Source organism: Meyerozyma guilliermondii, genomic scaffold (assembly GCF_000149425.1).
Source record: "Meyerozyma guilliermondii ATCC 6260 scaffold_2 genomic scaffold, whole genome shotgun sequence".
Lineage (NCBI taxonomy): Eukaryota > Fungi > Ascomycota > Pichiomycetes > Serinales > Debaryomycetaceae > Meyerozyma > Meyerozyma guilliermondii.
Genome location: NW_001809799.1, coordinates 320,775 through 342,825, shown reverse-complemented (window position 1 = coordinate 342,825; position 22,051 = coordinate 320,775). Strand labels below are relative to the sequence as shown.

Genomic DNA, 22,051 nt, shown 5'->3' with positions numbered 1-22,051 from the left:
CAGTCTTTATTCCTCCTCGTCGTCTCTGTCTCTCTTGTCGGGAATGCGTCCTAATGCTGCTAGTCTCCGCTGTCTTTCAACGTTGGACTCCTGAAGAATCTCGTCCTCTTCTGAGTCTACTGAAGCATCATCATCCTCTGAGTCATGGTCGTAATCTTCTTGGTCTTCATCCTCGTCCGTAGCTTCGGCCACTGCAGGTGGTGGCAGCCGTTTTCTTTGGATCGCAGCTTGCCCCTTTGGTTGTCCTGGTCCCTTCTTTTTAGTGAAAATATCCACCAATTGGTTCTCTATCTTTGTCTCGAGCTTGGAATCTCTGAGTGGAGAGTTTGGCTTGGTCGAATCATGAACCTGCGTCAACACAGGTTCGGGTGCACTAGTTGATCCCTGTCTAGACCTGATACCCACCTTGGATAATGCTCTGTTCATAAGCGACCCCGACCTTTCCCTGTTGGTAGAATGCTTGTTGACTCTGTATCGGCGAACGATATCACCATCTTCGTTCTCTATAATGATCAAGTTGTCAACTTGATGAGCATACACCTTTCGCTGACCAGGATCGCCCTTTTTGTAAAAAGCTCTTCTTCTGCTTGGAACCTTGCTCAATCTCTCCTCAAGAGTCTGTGTTCGAGATTGGTTAGAACTATTCGATGCAGTGGAATATTGGGTCATTTGACGACGAAGTGACTCAGCTGAATGAATAGACATGTTATCTTCTCCACGAGCTGCTTTGGCGATGGCTTTATTGCCCTTCATTGGTAAAGTCTCAACCACTTCACCATTCTCATCCTCGATAACAATCTTGTTACCTTCCTGATATGCAACAGTAGCAACGCTCTGCTTGCGTTCGGTAGTACGATGATCCACCTTGTCTGCTTCGGCGTCTTGCTGTGAACCATGTGGAACGGCTATCGCAATCTTTTCGCCAGTGTTCTCAACTTCCAAAGAAGGAACTGAATCATTGTCTTTTTCATCGATTCCAGTTTGCGGAGATTCCGTTTCAGGTGAATTTAGAGACTCCTCCAGAACAGGTATCGATTCGTCGGGAGGAGCGTTTGATGTACTTCTTCCAAGCTGAAGAAATTCAGTGTGAGGTCTCTGTCTCTGGTTCATAGATGCAGCGTCGCTCTCAGAGTTAGCCATTGACAAGGTCTTCTTGAGATTCGATGCAGCTCCTCTACGCTTTTTCTTGTGCCTCTTCCGCTTAGCACCTCCAGCGGGTCTCACCTTGACTCCGCTAGTTTCAATGGTGTTTGAACGCTCCATTTCTTCATCGCCTGGAACGGCAGTGTCGATTCTATGAAGAGAAAACGAAGTTGAAGCCTTGTCCAACTTCTGTAAACGGTTCATCCAGGATGGGCCCTGGTCCTTGGTGCTAGTAGCAGTGAAAGTCATGGTGATTGCCATTCGGTTCAACCGCTTTCCTAATGTCAAAACGGCAACCGATGAACCATGAACAATAATAGAAACGATCACCACAAAGCAAACTACTGGCCAAATGATCTCGAGCAACTGATAGTGCGGATGTGTGGGAGACAAGTCACTTAAATCTATTGGGGTTTCCTCGTGAGTGTAATGGGCTTCAACATCACCGCGAGCAAGAATAGCTGCAAAAATAGCCCCGACTCCAATAGGACCAAAATGGCCACAGAACAAGGCTTCTCTCCATGTTTTCACGTCTGGAGTGAAAGGTTTGAGAGCCAAGACTGCTGGCACTCGTCTTAAGAAAATGATGACAATAGCCAAAACCACTAGTCTCCATGCGTTGAGTCCTATGTCGGCGTTGTTGAACTGCGGCCATGGGATAATGGCACCAAAATAGACAAAAAATGCCAAGTTGATAATCAAATCGATGACGGTGGAGACATGAGACTCTTCAGTTTTTTTAGCAAACTCACCATTCCAGCCAAAGGCAGTACCGGCCGCAAACGACACAAGCAAATCATCGACCCCCAACATCGAGCCAAGGCCGGCCGAGTTGAATGCGATAAAGATGAAAAAAGCCAAAAAGGATTCTCTATCAATTAAGCTTTTTTTCTCTGCAAATGCTACCGCTCTTTTCAAAGTGAAGCCGATAGTGACACCGAGAATGACCCCAAAAAAACACTCGTAGAGAATGGTGAGGGTGATCCAATCCTTGACGATACGTCCTGCTTGTCCCGGATACAACGTCAAGTTGAGAGACAAAAATATAAAAGGAAAAGCCATACCATCATTGCAGCCAGATTCGGCAGTCAACAAGTTACGCAAGTGGCCAGGGACACGCTCGGCAAACTTACCCTTACCCACGACGGCAGCAGCCAACACCGGGTCGGTGGCGGTCACACAAGCACTCACCAAAAGTGCGGAAGGAAAGTTGAGATGGGGAATCAAAGCCCATACAAAAAGCCCCACCACAAGCCATCCGAACGTCATTACGGGAAGCAAGAAAATAGCCACAGATACCCAGTGTTTCTTCATATACTTCCGTGGCAATTCCACGGCCACGGCCACGATTTGAACACACAAGACAATTCTACTAATTTCAAGTGTAATCTTATCGGTATTACCCCAAGTCACTGGGTCAAACCATCCGAGACAATGAGGTCCCAAAATCAACCCAGCAATGGCGGCAACCGTCGCCTCACCGATGTAGAGACGCTCCTTGACAAAAAGCGACAAGAGCGAGAAGAACGTACTGAAGATCCCCACACACGCATAGGCGATGTGGGCCTGATCTATCTGGGTTAGTATTGAAAAGAATGTCTTGTAACTGACGAAAGTGAGAACAAGATAAGAAATCTGGAGCACGATAGAAAATCTGGAGGCTGTAGCAACAAAATGTCTATCAGTCCATACTTGACAACTCTTGTTTGTGTTGTTGATAGTAGCTCAAAATTCTACTTTTTGTATCCAAGTTTCCCTGCTCTCTCCAAGTACTTCTAAGCTCCCTCTGGTTATTTACATACCTCTAGCTGTGCCCATGCCATCAAACGGTTTGTATAGAATCTTTGTAGATAATGCCAAGAAGTTGCTTGGCATCCGCAAAGCCGCAGGAAGGAACTCGGGTGGGCTGGGTGCAGGAACGCGAGATGCAAGCCTGTCAAAGATGCACAATTGAGAAACGATAGTGCGGCAGTTGCAACTATGACTGGTATGTGGGTTATTGGCTATGGGCTGCTTATATTCAAGCCGCCGCCCCATTATGCATTTAGAGTCACCGGGTACCTCAAGGGATATATCAGGAGGTTTTGGCAGAGTTCTTCGGATCACAGGGGAACTCCAGAAGCTCCGGGCCGTGTAGTTACTCTTGTTCAAAGAGCCGATTTGCAAGATCCTCGGTTCCATGACGATCTCCATATGTACGAGCTTCGTAGTGGAGAGCGTGTGAGAGAGGAGACGGATATACAGTCGAAATCGGCCACTCCAGAAGTGCCAGTAGATGCCTCTAACATTGTAGATGTGGCTCACAAAGTGAGTCAATTGACCGATGAAGACTTGAAGTTGTGGGGATGTGCATACTACATTCCTTCTGAGCATGTGGCAGAGGTAAGGGAGTATTTAGATGTTCGGGAACAGGATGGGTATACTTTGCACAATATTCCATTTCATATAGTAAGCAGTCCTGATACGGACGAGGCGAAAGAAGTGCTCTCAGAAGTTCCCCAGACGAACGGCTACCATGTCATCACTTCATTTATTTATATTGGCACCATTGACAACGAATCTTTTGTGGGTCCCGAGCTGATTGCCGATACTGCATCGATTATCAAAAGTAGCCGAGGTCCTTCGGGTCCTAACATCGAGTATTTAGAGAACTTGACAGTGGCAGTTAGAGACTTGGATGGGCACGGAAGGTCCCGAGATTACTACTTGGAAGATTTGTTGGCTGCATGTAAATAGACTGCAAATGTAAGATTCTGAAATTTCGCAAAATGAAGTTAGAGGAGAAAAAGATAAAAAAAGATTAGTGCACTCAAAATATTCTTTGTACGTAATGTTTCTTTCTTAATCTTCAATCTAATGCAAAAATTAACATCACCTTAATAACGGTTAGTCGTTGTGTGCTTTAGTAATTTTGCAAAAAAAAGAAATCTCCCGGGGGTGAGTCGAACACCCGATCTCAAGATTACTAGAAGTTACAGTCTCGCGCCTTAGCCAGCTTGGCCACCGAGAGGATTTCTGATTCGTTCTTCGACCAGACTGCTCTTCAATGTCGGACTAGCCTTCACCATTGAATACTAATCTTGTTCTTGACTAGCAGTTTTCTACATCTCTCTTTCGGCATATCTTCCTACTTAGTCTATAATACATTCATTACTCTATTGAATTCTCGTAACCTGTTCTGCTGCATATGCTATTGCATTTGCCAAGTTATCGATCTCTTTCTGGACCTCTCCATATTGCTGTGAATAAGCGTTGTCCCGTACTTGAGGAAACGAATTCCAACTATGATCTTTCTGTGCTTCCACTGGTGCTGCATAAGACACACCAAATAGAACGTTGCGGTAACCTGCTCGCTTTGGTTTGGTTTGACGCTGAATGAAATACTCGTTAAATCTGATGAGATTTTCATTCCACTTCCATCGATTCAAGGCAAGCATACTTGGCTCCATATCAGCACTTTCTTGCAAGTAGTTAGCCCAAGCCTCGTACCACTTGTGGATAGCTCGTGCGGCGGATTCCAATATATTAATGGAATTTGCAAGTCCTTCGTAATGGATCGTTGGTCTCGCCTTTTTACTTCCTGCCTCTATCATCTCGTTAATGTACCTTTCCATATCTTTCTTGTAATCCTCTACTCGAGCCACAAGATTGAGGAAATTGAATGGTATGATAGGAGACTCTGCAAGTTCAAGCGCCACGAGTGAAAGAACTTCCACCAACTGTGCATGTTTCTCCATCTTAGGGTCTATCTCTGCCGACTCAAACCTTTCAAAGCTGTCGTAGCATGAATTCTCGGGGTATTTGTAACCTGTAAACCGAATTTCAATCGCTGGCATGTTGACAAAGTTGATGAACGGCAAGTAATTGCGCAACCTTAACATCTCATATGGAAACTTATCGCCATGTTTGCTCCTGTAAACCTCTAGCAAGGACTTTTTATCCAGTTGCTTCACTTTACTCAATGCTTGATTGATAACGTCTGACAAAAATGGGTGCGATTGTACCTGCAAATCATTCCCAGCTATGGCATCACTAAGATCAATATAGGTGTACCCTTGCTTCATCAACAGTTCCTTGGTGCTTTCCACCCATTCTGTGGAGCCTGCTAAATTGTAGTTTGTAGCATCAAACAGCACAAAGTGTATCAGCCGCAGAGGCGACCACGACCACTGTCTTTGCAAAGCAGTGAAAACCTTCATCATTTCAATCAATACTACAGTGCCAGTATTAGCACCCATCGTTCCAAAACAGCCAGCGTCACGGCCCGCTCCAATGATGATCGCTTGCTGACTCTGTTCGCGACCTTCAATGGAACCTACAACGTTCCAAATCTGGTGAATCATCCACTCATTGTCACCGACCAGAACACGAAGCAGACGATCTGAAGCTGTAGATTGAACCCCAGAATGATAATCGCCAAAGGAAGCACCGCTTTTCTCCAACCGTGCAAGTAGTTTCTCTCCATCCAGATACGAGATGGGAATAGTGGGTATTTTGGGAGTGGTTTCTGATTTGAACCACGGTAAGCGGGTGACAAACCCATCTTGAGACGACCACCCCGGAGTAAGAACATCTCCAGGACTGACACGAGCGCGTCCAACACCTTGTCGCTGAATCACATCGTCAACTTTTTCTGCATTTCCCTTTTTTCCGAGCTCGAATTGAGGAGTGATAAATACGACGGCCCTCACGCCGTGCTCGTGTGCCAACTGGACCTTGTTGGCTTCTGGAAAGTCTCCGCCGTAGCGTATGAGCAAGATGGAGTCCTTGATCTGTATGTCGTTAGCTTGAAGCTTTTCAAAGTCACTTGGAGTACCGTAGTTTGCATAATAGTAAGTGCCTTCTTGAGGGTCGTTAGTTGCCAAACTATTGGGGTTATAGGCGAGATAATGCATATCGTTATTGTGAAGTTCGTTAAGAGTAGCGGACCACGAACCATCTCCAAGGCTCACGTAGGTCTTCTTGGGGTCATGTTGAGGATAGTTAATGGAAGCCTGAAGTTCTTCAAGCAGAACATGGCGCAAGCCGTTGCTGTTCATAAGCGACTCAACGTAGCGGGCCAACGCGAGATCACCCCGGGTGCCGGCAATGTGGGGCATTGACGAGAGATACTCCAAATTTTCCTTCATTGAAGCGGTATTGATTTTGGACTTGATGGAGTCGCCAAGCATAACTCTGTCGAAAAGTTCATTTTGAGAAAAAGCCCCGCCACTAGAGCCATTCACACCGTCACGAGAACTATATCGTGACACGAAAAACATAATTATCATGATGGAAAACACATATAATAGCCGATTGACCACCAAAGGGTTACCTATTTTTTGAACGGAAACCTCGTATTTCGAATACAAAAACTTATAAAGTTCGTACATCGGGTCAATGAGCCGTGATACAGGATGAACCACACGAGAACTGAAGCCATAAACAAATTTCTTTGTCATTAAAGACGCTCGTACCATAAAACTGTCACGCTCCACCGCTTCGTCTTCTATTTCAAACTGCTCGAAAATCGACGCCGAAACCTCCTGTGTATTTGCCGATCCTCCATGGTCATCTATGTAGCCTGGAGGATCCACCGGCATACCTGGAAGATGCTGGTACGTCATAGGAAAGTTGGGGCTGTGATAGTTACCTCACAGAAAGCGCCCTCGGGAACCTAGGATTATGCGCACCGGTGCACCCACACTGGCTGCGGGCCCCCACGAGTTTCTCGCGTGCAACCGATTTGATGTACCATCCACCATGAGTGGCAATACCACAGAACTCAATAGGGGGCTTGAAAACGGGAATTTGACAGACGCAGGAGGTGCTGGATCCAAGGCGTCTGCTTTAGATTCTCGAAACCGCAAAAAAAAGGGCCCCAAATCCAACAAAACCACGGCAGCAAAGCCGCCAAAAAGAGATATTTTTAATGATAACATATCGGATTTGGAACAACAGTTACGTAACGGAAAGCGTGTAAACGGCTCGTCAAAGAAAAACCAGATTTCTATCAACCATCTTCTCGATTTTCTGTCGTACCGGGACCTGGAAGAGTATCATATGAACAGATCTCGTAAGCACACTAAGAAAGAGAGACGGCCCAGTAGACTGCACCAGTCTCTTCGAGGAATGGCTTTTGTTAACGTAAATTACAAATTCGTGGTCGATTGTAATGGAAACTACGCATCGCAGCAGATAGACCCCAATATTCCATTTGCACTCGAAGATATCTTCCAGATAATTGCTCACCGGGGCAACCAGTGTCCCATTTGCCTAACGGACGAACTTGTAGCACCCCGTATGTTGACGGCTTGTGGTCATATTTTGTGTCTTCGATGCCTTCTTCGCCTCTTGGAGAGTGAGCTTCCGCAAGCCCAAAAGCGACAAGGTGCAGCTGTGGTTGAAAAGTATCGAGAATGCCCTTTGTGCTCATCGATAATACGCAAGAAAGAAGTCAAGCCGGTGCGGATCTCCAGTGTGGACGAACGGTTCGAAATCCCCCAAGTTAACCAGGAAACAGTGCTCACACTAATGTACCGACCTCACGCAAGCTTGGTGGCTTTACCGGTGTCAATGGAAGAACTACGCCCGTTGGTGGAGCCTTTTCCGTGGATCAACTCGGATCATGAGTTCGACTCGTATCTGAGAGTTTTCCGTGGTGGATCTGAGTACCTTGAAGAGATGTTCGCTGCCGAGAGGGCACAGATTACGGCTCTTCAAGAAGAGGAAAGAACCGCTTACGGTGAGGACATATTCACACAAAGAGCATTAGATGATATAGACGCCCAGCTAGAGGCATGGAAAACTTTCAGAAAAGATAAGGCACCTGTGGTGCCCGAAAAGAAAACTATCGAGGTTGATCCAGAACCATTCAGATATTACCAGACAGGGTTTCATTCCAACACAATCTATGTCCTTTCTCCACTTGATATGAAGGTGCTAAGGACCTCTTACGGAAACTACTCTGCCATGCCCACTTCCATAGTGGCTCCGATCGAGACCATTCGATACGACGAACTTTCTCCGGAAACAGCTTTGACCAAGTTCAAATATCTTTCACATCTTCCTATAGGTACCACCATTGGGTTCATGGAATGTAACTGGCGCGGCAGCCCCTATGTCAACAGCGAAGCATGGACAATGTTCAAAAACGACTTAACGAAGAGATCACAATCGACAGCACGCAAGCTTCGCAAAGAGGAACAAGATCGAATCAGGGCATTAAATGAAGAAGAACTACGTACGCGAGCGTTTTACGAAAGGGAGAATGGCACCAACAGCGACGAAATGGTGAGTCAATTCAAGGCGCTTGATGTGGCTTATACGGACTTGCCAGTTCTTACATCTGAATCAATGGGCGATTCTGAAGAGTCAGATAGCGAGTACCGGTCGACGCCTTGGGGCACCAAGATCCGCAAGTCTGAGTTGGAGGCAGCAATGGAGGAGCACGAGAGTTGGGAAGCCAGTGAAATGATACGACGGGCACGAGAGGATATGAACAAAGAAAACGGGAAGAAGAAAAAGAAGAAAAGAATACTTTTGTCTTCGAATGCGTGGTGAAGGGTCATAGATGAGGAGTGATGGTAAAGAATTAAGGAAACTTCCACGTTCAAAGGACTCTCACGATGGTGAAAATGAAAACTCATGATGTACCTCCATTTTGAAAACAAACAGAAGAACAATCTTCAGTACGTGTCAGAATTCCATGAAGAGCTCTTACGTCTCATGGTAACTGCTGCTCAATATACCACGGTGATTTTCACCAGTTCATAGATACATACAGTATACCGGCGCGGCTCAAAAGTCGCACCCAAAATTCTCAAACGTTGCAACTAGACTAACAATGTCAGCCATTAAAAAAACCAACCTAAAGTACGCAATGCCACCTATTTATGTTCAAAGCCATACTAACGCAGCTCCGTTGACCAATTACGAACTTCTTGCGATGAGAATCTTGTCTTGTCAATGAGCGAAATGGGCTACTCCCAGTCGTTTCTTCTCACCGATACAAAGCTAGCCACGGGACTTGTATCTGTAATGATTGCTGGACTCTTGTTCTATGTCGACAAGAAATACGGATTTGAGCGCACATTCAATGTAACAGTGATATCTGTTTGCATATATGGGCTTTTAAGCTTGTTCTACTACTACTTGACATACCATCCAAAGTACAAGAACAACAAGTTTGTGGGATATTCTGACAACGGGGAAAAGATATCAATTGCTACGTGGACCCGCAAGCACACCCCGACTTACTTTGTACGTATAGAAGTTTCTAAAATTGATGGGGAGGCAATGACATCCGAAACCAGCATCGAATTCACAAAGTTGTTTGATGGCTTTGGGTACTACAAACAAGAAGAAATGACCAAGTTTTTGAAATCTGAGGTGGAGAAATTGCAGAAGAAGAATCTTTAATTCAACATGCTATTTATGTACTTCTCGATCGTAGTCGTAGCCTCGGGCAATTCCTCCTCTACCTTCTTCAACAATGGCACCTTCTTCGTCGTCTACGAAATCACTGCCAAGACCCGTCCACTCGCGGTTTTGCAAGTGCATGGCAGACGTCGATACCGTGCCCTTGATAGCAACGGTGTTGGAAAACCGCTCCACTAAACTATTATTCAGTGGCTCGTTTTTCTCACCATTCATGGTAACTCTCAAATGCTCAATTCTTCTGAGAGGTTTCGAAGTGCTTACAAAAGTTCCGGTAACGGGATCGAAAACAGGTTCTTCGTCACTTTCGTCCCCATCTTTGTTCTCTTGTAGGGTTTCGTCGTTTTGAAGTTGATCAAGAACGGTATTGAACTCGGTTACCCATTGTCCTGTCCATTCCACCTCGTCATTTAATGCCAAAATCAACTCGTACGGAGTTATTATCGGTTTGAAGTACTCGTTCAGTTGGTCTATAATGATTCCCTGGTGGTCACAGCCAAGAACACACCAAAGTTCAACGTTCTCAAAGTTGGCAAGCTTGGCCACATTGGGCTTTCCAACCACAAACATGTAGTACTTTTTGCCAGCTTCTCGTATTTTGGACAGAATGGCATTCAAGAGCGTCTTGGTGTTGCTCAACGAAAGGGTATTAACAAGAATACCAATGGTTCCGGCAGATCTGGCCATATGCATGTAGCGATATCTTCTCATTAAATTGGGGTAGGGACCATCAACGATTTCTTTCGTGAAGGGGTCATATATGGACACCAGGGAGAATCTGGTGGTAAGCTGAAGTAGTCTGGGGTCGTGTGGTCTTGTTATGTGGAGTAGACTGTAGTCTTTTAAGTCTTCAAGCAGGTTCAACCCACCTTCAAAAGTTCTGTTTAAAGTTTGCAATCCAGAAGATTTCATTGGCTTGTAATCGATAATATCATGTAACGATCCTGCTTCCTGGTAGAGCTCAGCAATCACTAGATTCGGATACAACGATTTGAAGTCGTCATAAAATTGTCTGAGATATCGAGTAAATGGGGCATCAGCCATAACTACAACTTTGGCATTGGAGTCGATAAATTTCTCCTTGAATTTTTCTCGAAATGATCCAGCGTCAAACTTGGGCTTCCCTAGAACGTATGCAGCTCTCACTTTGTCCACAGGGTTGAGACAGGCATCACCAAAATGAACCACCAAATCGCTGTTCGCATGTTCAGCAGCCACTTCGTCAATGCAACAAGGCGAGTACGACGTGTCGGCTAGTATCCAGAGCCTCTGGCCATTAGTAGTATCAACCAGATTGCCACGGCATCCACAACTCTTTTCTTGACAATTTTCCATGGGTTCATCGTTTTTTGCAATTGTGTTCATAACTTGTATTTGTGACAAATTTCGCTGTAATTCATGCACCACCGTAGCGGCGTCCATTAAAAGCTCATCAGGGAACTGCAAAGTTATATGTTTGAAGAGATAATTTTGGTGGTTAGTAGCCAGAAGGTATTCTTCTACTTGATCTAGACTGTAGTAATCTCGAATGGCAGCTACTAATTCGCTGTATTCTACATTATCACCAACTTCCAAGTGGTTCCTTAGCTTTTTCTTGGTTGAGACCTTATCAAACTGGAACGTGGCCTCATCCTGATGCGTAGAAAGCGCTGGTGCAGCGTCCATATGTCAATTAGTAAAATCGAGGCATCGCGAACTCGAAGCGATGCCGATGAGATTGCCTGCACACGGTGAATGTGGGGAGGAAGATGAAGAAGCAGAGATAACAAAACTGAAGTTACTAGTTGAAAGAAACCGAGCCAGAATACAATTGCTGAGATATACAAAAGATATATATGGTAGATATGGTCTATCTTACAAATCTCCACCCCATGCCCGTGGCATGGAGCGATAAACGGTCAAAGTGCCCTTTTTCAAGTTTTCAACCACGTACTTTCCTCTGACTACGTACCGTTTTCCATTGACATTCTGCTCACCAACATGAATTACTCCCGAGGCAACTTCTAGCACCACAGACGTGTGATCGGGGTCCCCTACAATTTGAGTTCCTGCTGAGCTTGTAAAAGTACACGATTTGAATTGAAGAATATCTCCTCTTCTTATTTCATCAAGTGGTGAAGCTGAATAAGATGGTCCCGATGGTGATCCAGTGGCTGTTAATATGGGGAAACCATGGTGGTAGTATGTGGAAACAAACGCATGATTTCCACACCCTTTCTGAAGGGCCTTTTGTGCCACATCCCAGCATTCTCCTGTAGCCACTTTGTTTCCCATATTATGCTCCGTCCAAGCAGCGATGTGCTCGCCAAACTGTTGATTTGCCTGGATGAGTTCGTTGGTTGAGATTGGTGCTTGAAGTGGAGAGGATAAGAATCGTGATATTTCAACATGTGCTGAGGAGCTATCTTTGTCGTTCCACTTGATATCGTACAGAACAATAGCCAAGTCAGGGAGCCTGATACTAACGGTTCGAGTCAGCTGTGAACTACCACCAAACAGGCTATAGGAATAGGAGGTGGTATAGTTGAGGCCGGTCAATGCCTTAGGGAGCTCAAGTGGTCCAGTAGTATTCATAAACCAACCGCTCGAAAGCTCAAGGTCCAACTTTGGCGGTTCTGAGACAGACCGCTGAGGAAAAGGAATTGCAGCTTTTTCCCGTTTGTAGGTTCTTGGCGGTGGAGGAGGAGGGGGTGTCGATGCAACTGATGAAGCAGGACTCATTGATGCACGAGAACCATTCCGTGATGGTGGTGCTGGCGGTGGAGTCACATTACCGGTGTGAGTCTTCAAAAGATTCGGCTTTTGTGGAAGTGTGGGCTTTGGCTTCACCACAGGTGGCTTTCGAGTAGTGGAATCCGAGTCGTCACTGACAGCAGGAATGGCGAATTTTTTGAAACGAGCCTCTAATTCTGACACAGTAGACGAATGCAGAATCTTTGAAGCTGTATTGTTCACTGAAGTGTCTTCCCTGATTTCTAGTTTTGGTTCTGTTGCTGGTTCTGGTTTGATTTCTGGTCTTTGTTCGATTGCTGGCTTTGGTTTTAGCTCTGGTTTTGCTTTGATTTCTGGTTTAGGTTTACTTGGAGGTTTTTCAGTTTTCGCTTTGATTTCTGGCTTTGCTCTTTTTTCAGGCACTGTTTTGATTGGCGTAACGTTTTCTGATGTCGGGACTTTGTTTTCAGCCCCATCATGTCGCCGGTCATTGCGAGCTGCTAGTTCCCCTATAATACCTGCCTGCATTGGATCAACTGCTGTCTGCGTTGGGTTGACGGCAGAATCTGCTGTCGATTGATTGGTTAAATGTGCCGGTTTTTTCGATGGCTTAGGCGGCTTGACAGGTTGCGTGATTGTTTCCTCAGAACCAAGGTTGGCTTCTTGTGGCCCGTCTTTTGCTACATGCTGTGAATATGAAGGAGAATTCGAAGCAATTGCAGGTTGACTGGAAGATTGGGGTGATAATGCAGCACGGTAAGATGGCGGAGGAGGAGGAGGAAAAGACACCGCCGGCAAAGGCTGAGTTCTGGCCGGAGGGGGAGGAGGATTACTCAGGCTCTTATTTGAACTTCCTGAAAATGTGGGGGAAATGGGAGGTTGCGATGGGGCATGCGAGGGCCGTTTGCTGGTAACCAGAGCTGTGACTGGCCTATCTCTGCGAACAGGCGGAGGAGCGAACAGCGTGGGATCTGGAAGCGGTCTTTTCGGTTTCTGCTCTGGCTGCTCTTCAGGCACCACGTTAGTTGGCTGATGCAAATTTGAGCCCAGAAAGTTAGCCGCAACAGCTGGTTGGGTATATGGAGGAGCCGCTTGAATTTGGCCGTTCTGACGCTGGCTATTCGTGGCTTGCACCGGCTGACTTAACGGCTGAGAATAGGAAGGCTGAGAAGAGGGCTGACCCTGTAGCTGTAGAGAATATGAGGGGTTTTGCAGCAGAGAATATGAGGCAGCAGGAGTTTCCACAGTAAGAGGTTGGGGTTGAGACCCTAAATTAGCGGCAGCATTTGGTGTAGCTGGTTGTATTCTTTGAGGGATCTGCTGATTCACGACTGGGCCGGGCGACTGAGCCGGTTCCTGAAAGCTTGTTTGTCGAGGCGGAGGAGGCGGAGCTTGTCCAGCAGAGTACGCCGGAGGTGCCACCGGGGAGTTCATAGGATCCTCAGGAAGCTGAGCTTGAGGTGGGGTGAATTGAGGTTGTGGAGGAAACTGGGTCTGTTGGGGTTGTGATTGAGGAGCATAGGTTTGAGGTTGTATTTGCTGACCTTGCTGAGAAAATTGACCTGGCTGTTGTACTTGACCGTGCGGAAAATGGCCCCGAGGGGCGTAATTCTGGCCCTGAGGCTGACCCTGTCCCTGCTGGTAGGTTTGTTGAACACCTGCGTACTTCGAAGGTTCTCCAAAAGCCGGCACCTCGTACGCTGGAGCAACACGCTTTGGAGGCAATGGAAGACTTTTAACGTCCACAGTATTGATTGGCTGACCTATAGGGGCCAGCTTTTCTTCGGCTCCAGGTTCACTAGGAGTTTGACCTTTACGTTTGGCATCATAATTTTTGTAGGTCTTGTAACCTGACTTGGCAACAAGCTTGCTTCCTTTACCAATCCCTACCGCCGTGGCTTTACCTGCCGACTTGAATGTCTCTTTATTGTTATCCCAGAACGACATGTCAGAGAGGAAATTATCCTATCGCGAAAATTACGAGATAGTGAGGGTGAGTGCATGTAGCCGAATTGGGTCTGTTCCAATAATAGAACGGTTACATCATAGCTACAACGTAGCTAGCGACACTGCCCAATGCCAAGCCAAAACTGAGGAAAACTGTGGTGAACCCTCCGGCGGCTTCTTTTTCATCATCGTCGTCGCAGTGATCTCCAACTACCATAAATGCAGAAGTGCAGCACTGGCCGTTGGATAATCCAAAAGTGAATTGTAGCATAATGTACCAGATATCCGAGGCAAACAATGCTCCTTTCTCAGGGTGGACATTGCAGGTCAAGAACAATGGCACATACACTATGCGTAGAACCGAGTATAGGAGTAGAACTTTTTGGTTGCGAATTAATAGCCGAGAACCAGGTGTGCCGCAGAGGATTCTTCCTAACACATCTCCCATATTCCAAACAAAGTAGATGAACGGCACAAAAATGGCTTTTTTGAAAACCCATCCTGAACCCTCATGGACAGATTGGACATTCGATGCAAAAACAGGAAACACAAGTGTCACTGCAAAAGTCGTCACTATGGTCAGAACTAGGTACTTGAGTTTTGACCAAAGAACATGAAACGGTACATGGCGAGATTGACCGACATCTAGTTCCTCGCCATACTCCCCACTGCCTCCAACATCTCCATCTCCAATTCCCACTCCAATATGGTCTCCATTTTCGTCTCTAGCGTCTTCGAGTGCTCGGTACTCGTTGTCTCCCTTTTTTGCGACAATGTACAAGAGCCCCATGCCCACCAAAGACACAAGGCTCGCCGTAATGTAGTACAAGAACAAGCCAAAGTTGCTTTCCACGTTCCTTTTTCCTTCTGTCTTGGTTTCTCCAACAATCAAAAGAGAAGCAATGAGAGCAACGGAGGGTAGAACTCCAGCAATTGCTTGTCCCACCATCACCCCGTTAGCATATATGCTTCCCAAAACATTCACCAACGCCATGGTACCGTTTTGGGCCAAGCAAGTGGCCGCGGCAGAAACAAGAACCATCGTCATGAGACCGAAGAAAAAGACAGTATCGTTCATTGCCAAGAAGATTTCCAACACACACGAAAACGCCATAAGGCAGAAGATAGCCGCTGTTATTCCAAGACCAAGGTTTACACGGCGATGGTAATTTGCTCCAGTTTGAGCTTGAGAAAGATAGTAGTTGTATATGAGCGAGGTGATGGTGGACACCGTCATCATGGTCGACGAATATGTCTTTGCCAAGCTAGGAGAGCCCACAAACCTTTCTCCATAGTATGCCGAAGCAGATAGAAAACAGTTCCATGGCCACAATAAAGAAACTCCAATAATAGTGAAGGTTATATATTTGAACTGTGCTCTCGTGACGGTGAAGTTTCCCATTTTGAAGAGAGGATGATCATCTCTAGACCAATTCACTGAGCTCATGGTCTATAAGGGGTGCAGGGAAGTTACGGAAGGGCAGCAAACGTGCTTTTTTTCAACTCAAATGGTAATAAAATTGGGGGTTATCAATAGTTTAACTACGCGATATCGGCGCCGATAACATTTGATTTGGGTGCGAAAAATAATTTTGTTCGTGGGTATCGTAAATATCTAGTCAGTGTTCATATCGGATTCTTTTCTCTCAGCCCTTTCTATCCACGTCTTCAAGTTACGTAGAACTTCTCCTTCGTCATCCAACATAGACTGGATGTCATGTTCGACTCGAAAAAACAACTTTAAAATCATATAGTTGGGCTCCATGATCGGAAGTCTTAACGGCGACCGCTCGCTTAGCCAGTAGTATCTCGCTCTATCCTGGACTTCCTGCTTCACCTTGGCACTCATACCGTCAGTATTAGGCGGAGGTGCGGCCACCGTATCTAAGACTTTTTTCCACTCATCGTGAGAATACCGCTTGGAGGGGTCTCCAACGGAATCTTCAATTATAGGCTTTAACAATTCTAGCGACAGCCGAAGTTTCTGAAACGTTTTCTTTCGCTGCGTAACATGCGACTTTAAATCATGGCTGAGTTTCACCGCATTAATGGGGGTGTCAGGATCGTAATCTTTTCGAGAATGTGATTTCAATGTTTCAACGATCAGATCCATATCTTCCTCCTCCAGTACCTCTTCTTCCTCAAGTTGTCGGACAATACCACCGTCCATGTCTTCATCTATGGGAGCAACTTCTTTGTCGTGCTTTTCTCTCAAATGTCTATAAGAATCAATGCGAAACCATTTCCATGTATAGTCGCTTATTTTCTCACCAAAGTCGTACAACTTGTCTCCCAGGTTCGAGATAAGCACTGTCATCAAAGGCACTGCCGAAATACCCCACGAAACAAAGAAAACCCTGCCCAATGGTTGTTTGGGCGCAAAATCACCATACCCGATGGTGATGAAACACAAGAAACAAAAGTATACCGAATTGAAGTAAGACCATCCTTCGATGTAATGGAAAATGCAAGCACCCACGAGCCAGAACACAAAGAATACAAGCAAAACGAGGATAAGCGACATGGTAGTCTGATGAGACCGAGCTTTCTTTCTAATTAGTCTCATTTCCATGAAAGCATCTTCTGGAGCAAGATCCAAGTTTTTGCTCCTGGCAGCCTGGAGGGCATTTTGCCTGGCTATTTCAATATGGTGCCAAAATATAGTCGGGCCAGCCGAATGAAGTGTGACTTGTCGAACCATGGCAATGACGAGACCCAACGTCAAGAGCCCAATGAAAGACCACGCCAATACAAACACTTTGCACCCAGCGGTTATGGGAAGCACATCACCCAATCCCACGGTGAGAATGGACACAACACAAAAGTAGAGAGAGCTGCCGTAATTAGTGACATCAAGAAGCTTGTCTACCACCACGGCACCAATGACCAACCAAAACGAAAGAAACACAGTATAGAACATCAATAATCGTTGCTTGTTGTCCAAGTTGAATACCGGAGGATACATCTTTAGGCGATATCCCACATAGTTGATCGACATCAACGTGGCACATACAAAGTAGAAGAAACAGGTGAAAGCAGCAAACCAAAACCCTTCAGTACGAGTGTAGCGAGGATTGCTCCCGGTAAAGTTTTTGTTAGCTACCAACAAGGCCGCCATGAGGATCACACTGGCCAGAAACCAGCATATTATGGAAATGACTTGGGTAACCAAATACTTGACGGTACCTGAAAAATTCATGAGAAGCGACATATTGCCAATAATTCCCAAACCCAAGCTCAACGCGTTCAATGCGAGCACTCTGGGAGGGTCTGGAACGAGGTTTAAGCTGGTCCGATCCTGGCGCCAGTGTTCTATAAGGGCAACGATTGAAATGCAGTTGGAAAGAGGACCAACACAAGCCGACAAAAGTGGGAAATAAGTAGAGATCGAGTACCACCATAAGAAGTGGGGCTCGCCAGGACGAACTGTGAGGTTGCTGATAGCACCAATGGGTGCTGTGAGGACCAGCAGGATGTGAAGCGGCGGAACCGGCTCTTGATCCAATTTATAGCGAATCGATTTATCGTGATATCCGCCCTCTAGAAGCGGATTGAGTTTGTCATGGAACCTAAGGAGTTTATCCTCGGTCAAGTCGTCGATTAGTGCCGTTTCGGGCAGCGCCAATAACGTTCGGGCCCTTTGTAGTCGGTTGCGGAAATCCGCCATTAAAATACTGTGATTTTATGGCAATAAATAAGAGACTTGAACGGATAAAAGTTTCAAATATTGGAGCTGGGAGGTGTAAGTGACCTTATATTACACTCATAGTCTGCTATTCTTGAAATCTCATAGAATTGTGCCTCGGCTAAGTGTAGTTGACTGTTTACAGAAAAGAAGAAATTCGCGATTAGAACATTTTGAGTATACAGGCTGGAACGAGAGGGCCCAATATTTTCTATGTACATTGAAGATCGTCACACTCTATCTAATACGGCACAGGGCACTCGTTGCGGGGATCTAATATGAACTTGCGCAAGATGTTTTTTTGAGTGAATGGTTTAAGATTGGCAATTGGAGCCTTGGCCTTCTCGGCTAATACTCTCTCTCTGAATTCGGTATGTTCAGGGCCCATCACCTTTTCCAAAATGGACTTGATGTTTTTCGCTCTTTTCTCAATCTCAGTCATGTCTGCCTCGTCCTGGTTGAGTTCAAGAGACAATATGGGTTCCGTGGAGGGCCACGATTTGATGTTGTACTTGGCTTTGATTTTGTTGATTTCTTCGACAAGAAGGTCTTTGTCGGCTTCAGGGTTGCTCTGGAACTGTTGGTGGATCTGATCGAGTTTACGGAGATCCTCGACTTGGCTGATAATCGCTTGTGATTGCTCGTTTTTCAAAAGGAAATTTTGCAACTTTTCCTTCTCTTCTTCGGCCACCTTTTTCTTGGCCAAAGACTCGTACATGGCAAATTGTTGACCCTTATTCACCTTCATCTCGGCAACTGCAAAGTACTTCCGCGAAGAAATCTTGGGTATCGACTCAATACGAACAATATCTCCTTCTTTACATAAATTTCCTTCGTCGTGCACCAAATAGTCTTTCCTCTTAAAGACTTCTTTATGTACTTTTTTGTCGTATGTTTTCGTCTGCACTCGGACCTTGACGGTCTTGTGCATTTTCCCTTGGGAAACCACCAACCCCACAAAGTTTTGCTTCGTCATGGTTGAAGTAAAGTGTTGAAGAAATTGGTTTAGTCGCAAAGAAAAAAATCACCACACCCATTACACCCACACATATACCGAACCACACTGTATTCTAACTAATCTATAGATTGTAGATCTCTTCAAAACAGGAGCTGAATTTTTTAAGTAAAGTTTCATTTTCAGCTGGAGTACCCACGGTAACACGAAGAGCACCTGTACAATTCAATTCCGTACCTCTGAACCGCACCACCACCTGGTGAGTTTGGGCCAATCTTTGGTACAATTTTTTAGCAACATCGTTCGATGGAGCTCCAGATTTATCCAAAACCTCTAGCAAAAGAAAATTGGAGTCCAAGCCACCGAGGTTCCTGCCAATTCCGGGGAGTTTTTGGAGCTGTTCAAGCAAGTACTCTCTTTGGCTAATAATAAGTTTAGCGGTATCTTTCATAATCTTCAAGCCAGCAGCAGACGTGGCTCTGGTAGCTATATCTGAAGTTAGCGACGAAATGTTGTAAGGATACTTCATGGAGTTTAAGTAGTAGGACAATTCTTTGGAGCAGTATGTGACTCCAAGTCTAATACCGGCAAGGCCAAAGGACTTGGAAAGGGTTTGCATTACAACCAAGTTAGGGTACTGGTTGACGAGAGTCGACATGGACTGGCTCGTGGAGGTTTCTGGGTCCAATTGAGTGAAATCAATGTAGGCTTCGTCTACGACCAAGAATCCGTTCCAGTTGTCAAGTTTCTCCAAAAGGTCAATGATACGTTTTGGTTCTATCAATTTTCCGGTGGGGTTTCCCGGAGAGGTCAAGTAGACAAGTTTTATGTTAGAATCTGACTCAATCGTGGAGACAATCTTTTCATTATCGGTTTGGAAATCGGGAACCGTAAGTGGCACTTTCACCAATTCCACATCGTTTACGGTTGCGCAGACCGAGTACATTCCATACGTCGGAGGACATATCAAAAGCTTGTCTTTTCCAGGCGTACAAACACAACGTAAGAGCAAATCGATGCTCTCATCTGAACCGACTCCAAGGCACAAATTGTCTGCTTCGAGCAAAGGAGTTTCCTTTTTCACAAACCTGTTGAAATTTTTGTTTCTGAATGCCAAAATCTGTTTCTTCAAGTCAATTTGGTGGGGATCGGGGTACCGGTTGAGTTCCAAGCCGTGTTCGTGAGCAGACAATTGTTCTACAGAAACACCATAAGTATTCTCATTTGCGTCTAGCAAGATCCCTTCTTTGTAGTCGTCTCTTGCACAGCGGTAGGGTTCCAACTTTAAGATATTGGGACGGAGGGTCCTTTTGATGTCGAATGGCATGGCAATAATTTAGGAAGTAGGTGCGATCTTATCAGTGAAAATTTATGAGTCAGGACTGAAAGTCGCACTTGGCTGCGAAAACCACGGGGTGGTTATGAGGTGATATCGGGAGAAGGTTTAGGCAAAGGGGAAAGCCAATGGACATGAAGCGACGTTATTCTGTCTTTAATTTTGTGATATTGTACGGTGGGAGATGCTGCTTGGACTGGATGCCGAATTTTTTGCCAATAGCTTGTCAGTGGAACCGACTCTTCTGATATCGGCGACGGTTCCTCCGAGGTTCTTAAACTTGAGTTTTCACCAAAAAGTTGCTCGTTGATGCTTCTATCCAAGGTCTCGTCGGGACGATGAGTTCCTGGAGAAAAAACGGCATCTTCTCGGGAAGAAATTGAACCTGAGTCTGCGATAGAATCGTGAGAATAAACTGGTTTAATGTCGTCGACTTGATTTGGAGAGTCGATGCTCATATCAAGCTGTGCTATACGACTTGACAGAATCCCACTATTTTCCGGAGTAAAAGATTTTTGTTTCGACTGAAACAAGTTTCGTAAAGTGGACCGCGGCGACTGTTTCGCTTTGAAAAACAGCCTGACTGTTGCCAAAGTTTTCCTTTTCGGTTTAACGGCGACAATTGGAGGAAGTTGGAGCCCCGGGTTGGGTTTTCGTGGAACCAAATCGGCCGCTGTGATATGCGGTTCAGGGTAATTTGAAGACAAATTGATACTTCCTCTGCTATTGAAAAGGTAGCCAAATTGGTCCAAATCCACCACTGAGGAGCTCCGAGAAACGGGCGGTGAAGGTCTTATTGCCTGCATTTCTCTGAAAACCACTGTAGATTTGTACCAATATTTGCAATTGCGTTTGTACACTGTGCAACCAGTCAAACATTTTGCAGCCGCGCGAGTCTAAATTAGCATAGCACTAATTTAGCGACGTCGCGCTGAGCCCAGTGAGCTTCGCACCGAGTGTGCACTGAGGGTCGCACTGAGCTCTCGCAAAATCACACGAATTTTCGCACTCTCCCGCAATTTCGGGCATCCTCCCGCGCCCCCCAGCACTTTCACGCACTCTTTTTCCCGCAACTTCGCACTCTTGGCCCTTCCACACCAACTCGCACCAGCCTAACACTTTTACTCCCACTGTCCACGTGAGACTCTCTGCGTTGTGCGACACTTTCCACATTCACTTGACACTTCACAATGAACGTCCCTGTGGTGTATGACCCCAAGTCCAAGACCTTGAGCATGCCAGACCAGGCAGCCGCAGTGCTCCCAGACCTAAAGCTAGACTTGGATCAACTCAACACCTTGACTGCGGAAGTTATAGGATGTGGAGCCGACGTACCACCTCAACCGACTCAAGAAAACTTCAACAAAGATATGAGCAAAATGATCCGCAAATTGTACGAGGGAGGTGTCCAGGCGTTCAAGCAGGGAAAATTCCAAGAATCGGTCCGCCAGTTTGATATTGGCATTGGCATGATATGTAAAAGACAAAAGTTCGAGTCGTTCCAAGGCACGCTTCAGGAACTCAGTTTGTTTCTTATGAGCCGTGCCGATGCCCAACTCAAAACCAAGCAATATTTACAGGCGTTCAACGACGCAGACATGCTCTTGGGCATCCAAATGAACACCCCAGATAACTTTTTGAGAAGAGGAGTTGCCAACTTTTTCTTGGGAAACTACGAGGCTGCTCGTGCTGATTACCAGCGAGGGTTGGCTTTTGATGAGAATAACCCCCGGTTGATCACCGAATTGGAGATCTGTCTCGACAAGATCTTGGAGGAAAATGGCGACTACTTGGAAGACGAGGAGTGATTTGTAGTATATAAGACAACGATAAGAAAACCGCGCGAACTTTACTT

At 45.8% G+C, this 22,051-nt stretch overlaps 13 protein-coding genes and 1 non-coding gene across 14 annotated transcripts; 4 read left to right on the top strand and 10 right to left on the bottom strand. All coding sequences in view use genetic code 12, as the record gives it.

Annotated features, from left to right (window-relative positions):
• Positions 1-6: 6 nt before the first annotated feature.
• CNH1 (Cnh1p) lies at positions 7-2,457 on the bottom strand (the record flags this gene model as incomplete). The annotated part of the gene is made up of 1 exon (XM_001485653.1): positions 7-2,457. One exon carries the CDS (start codon positions 2,455-2,457, stop codon positions 7-9), a length of 2,451 nt encoding a protein of 816 aa, XP_001485703.2.
• A 666-nt stretch (positions 2,458-3,123) lies between these two features.
• On the top strand, positions 3,124-3,879 carry PGUG_01373 (gamma-glutamylcyclotransferase; the record flags this gene model as incomplete). The annotated part of the gene is made up of 1 exon (XM_001485652.1): positions 3,124-3,879. The coding sequence occupies one exon, from the start codon at positions 3,124-3,126 to the stop codon at positions 3,877-3,879; it is 756 nt and encodes a 251-aa protein (XP_001485702.2).
• Positions 3,880-4,070: 191 nt separating this feature from the next.
• PGUG_05989 lies at positions 4,071-4,153 on the bottom strand. The gene has a single exon. It is a non-coding gene; the product is annotated as a tRNA-Tyr (tRNA).
• Positions 4,154-4,298: 145 nt separating this feature from the next.
• On the bottom strand, positions 4,299-6,749 carry PGUG_01372 (putative zinc metalloprotease; the record flags this gene model as incomplete). The annotated part of the gene is made up of 1 exon (XM_001485651.1): positions 4,299-6,749. The coding sequence occupies one exon, from the start codon at positions 6,747-6,749 to the stop codon at positions 4,299-4,301; it is 2,451 nt and encodes an 816-aa protein (XP_001485701.2).
• A 58-nt stretch (positions 6,750-6,807) lies between these two features.
• PGUG_01371 (uncharacterized protein) lies at positions 6,808-8,685 on the top strand (the record flags this gene model as incomplete). Its single annotated transcript, XM_001485650.1, has 1 exon — positions 6,808-8,685. The coding sequence occupies one exon, from the start codon at positions 6,808-6,810 to the stop codon at positions 8,683-8,685; it is 1,878 nt and encodes a 625-aa protein (XP_001485700.2).
• A 405-nt stretch (positions 8,686-9,090) lies between these two features.
• SPC2 (signal peptidase complex subunit) lies at positions 9,091-9,543 on the top strand (the record flags this gene model as incomplete). Its single annotated transcript, XM_001485649.1, has 1 exon — positions 9,091-9,543. One exon carries the CDS (start codon positions 9,091-9,093, stop codon positions 9,541-9,543), a length of 453 nt encoding a protein of 150 aa, XP_001485699.1.
• Positions 9,544-9,552: 9 nt separating this feature from the next.
• On the bottom strand, positions 9,553-11,226 carry PGUG_01369 (uncharacterized protein; the record flags this gene model as incomplete). The annotated part of the gene is made up of 1 exon (XM_001485648.1): positions 9,553-11,226. One exon carries the CDS (start codon positions 11,224-11,226, stop codon positions 9,553-9,555), a length of 1,674 nt encoding a protein of 557 aa, XP_001485698.2.
• A 189-nt stretch (positions 11,227-11,415) lies between these two features.
• MUC1 (Muc1p) lies at positions 11,416-14,220 on the bottom strand (the record flags this gene model as incomplete). Its single annotated transcript, XM_001485647.1, has 1 exon — positions 11,416-14,220. One exon carries the CDS (start codon positions 14,218-14,220, stop codon positions 11,416-11,418), a length of 2,805 nt encoding a protein of 934 aa, XP_001485697.2.
• Positions 14,221-14,311: 91 nt separating this feature from the next.
• Positions 14,312-15,667, bottom strand: PGUG_01367 (nucleoside transmembrane transporter; the record flags this gene model as incomplete). The annotated part of the gene is made up of 1 exon (XM_001485646.1): positions 14,312-15,667. One exon carries the CDS (start codon positions 15,665-15,667, stop codon positions 14,312-14,314), a length of 1,356 nt encoding a protein of 451 aa, XP_001485696.2.
• A 168-nt stretch (positions 15,668-15,835) lies between these two features.
• TOK1 (Tok1p) lies at positions 15,836-17,887 on the bottom strand (the record flags this gene model as incomplete). The annotated part of the gene is made up of 1 exon (XM_001485645.1): positions 15,836-17,887. The coding sequence occupies one exon, from the start codon at positions 17,885-17,887 to the stop codon at positions 15,836-15,838; it is 2,052 nt and encodes a 683-aa protein (XP_001485695.2).
• Positions 17,888-18,146: 259 nt separating this feature from the next.
• PGUG_01365 (mitochondrial 37S ribosomal protein uS17m) lies at positions 18,147-18,881 on the bottom strand (the record flags this gene model as incomplete). Its single annotated transcript, XM_001485644.1, has 1 exon — positions 18,147-18,881. One exon carries the CDS (start codon positions 18,879-18,881, stop codon positions 18,147-18,149), a length of 735 nt encoding a protein of 244 aa, XP_001485694.1.
• A 103-nt stretch (positions 18,882-18,984) lies between these two features.
• Positions 18,985-20,187, bottom strand: HIS5 (histidinol-phosphate transaminase; the record flags this gene model as incomplete). Its single annotated transcript, XM_001485643.1, has 1 exon — positions 18,985-20,187. One exon carries the CDS (start codon positions 20,185-20,187, stop codon positions 18,985-18,987), a length of 1,203 nt encoding a protein of 400 aa, XP_001485693.1.
• A 92-nt stretch (positions 20,188-20,279) lies between these two features.
• On the bottom strand, positions 20,280-21,002 carry PGUG_01363 (uncharacterized protein; the record flags this gene model as incomplete). The annotated part of the gene is made up of 1 exon (XM_001485642.1): positions 20,280-21,002. The coding sequence occupies one exon, from the start codon at positions 21,000-21,002 to the stop codon at positions 20,280-20,282; it is 723 nt and encodes a 240-aa protein (XP_001485692.2).
• Positions 21,003-21,386: 384 nt separating this feature from the next.
• Positions 21,387-22,004, top strand: SEC72 (Sec63 complex subunit; the record flags this gene model as incomplete). Its single annotated transcript, XM_001485641.1, has 1 exon — positions 21,387-22,004. The coding sequence occupies one exon, from the start codon at positions 21,387-21,389 to the stop codon at positions 22,002-22,004; it is 618 nt and encodes a 205-aa protein (XP_001485691.1).
• Positions 22,005-22,051: the final 47 nt, after the last annotated feature.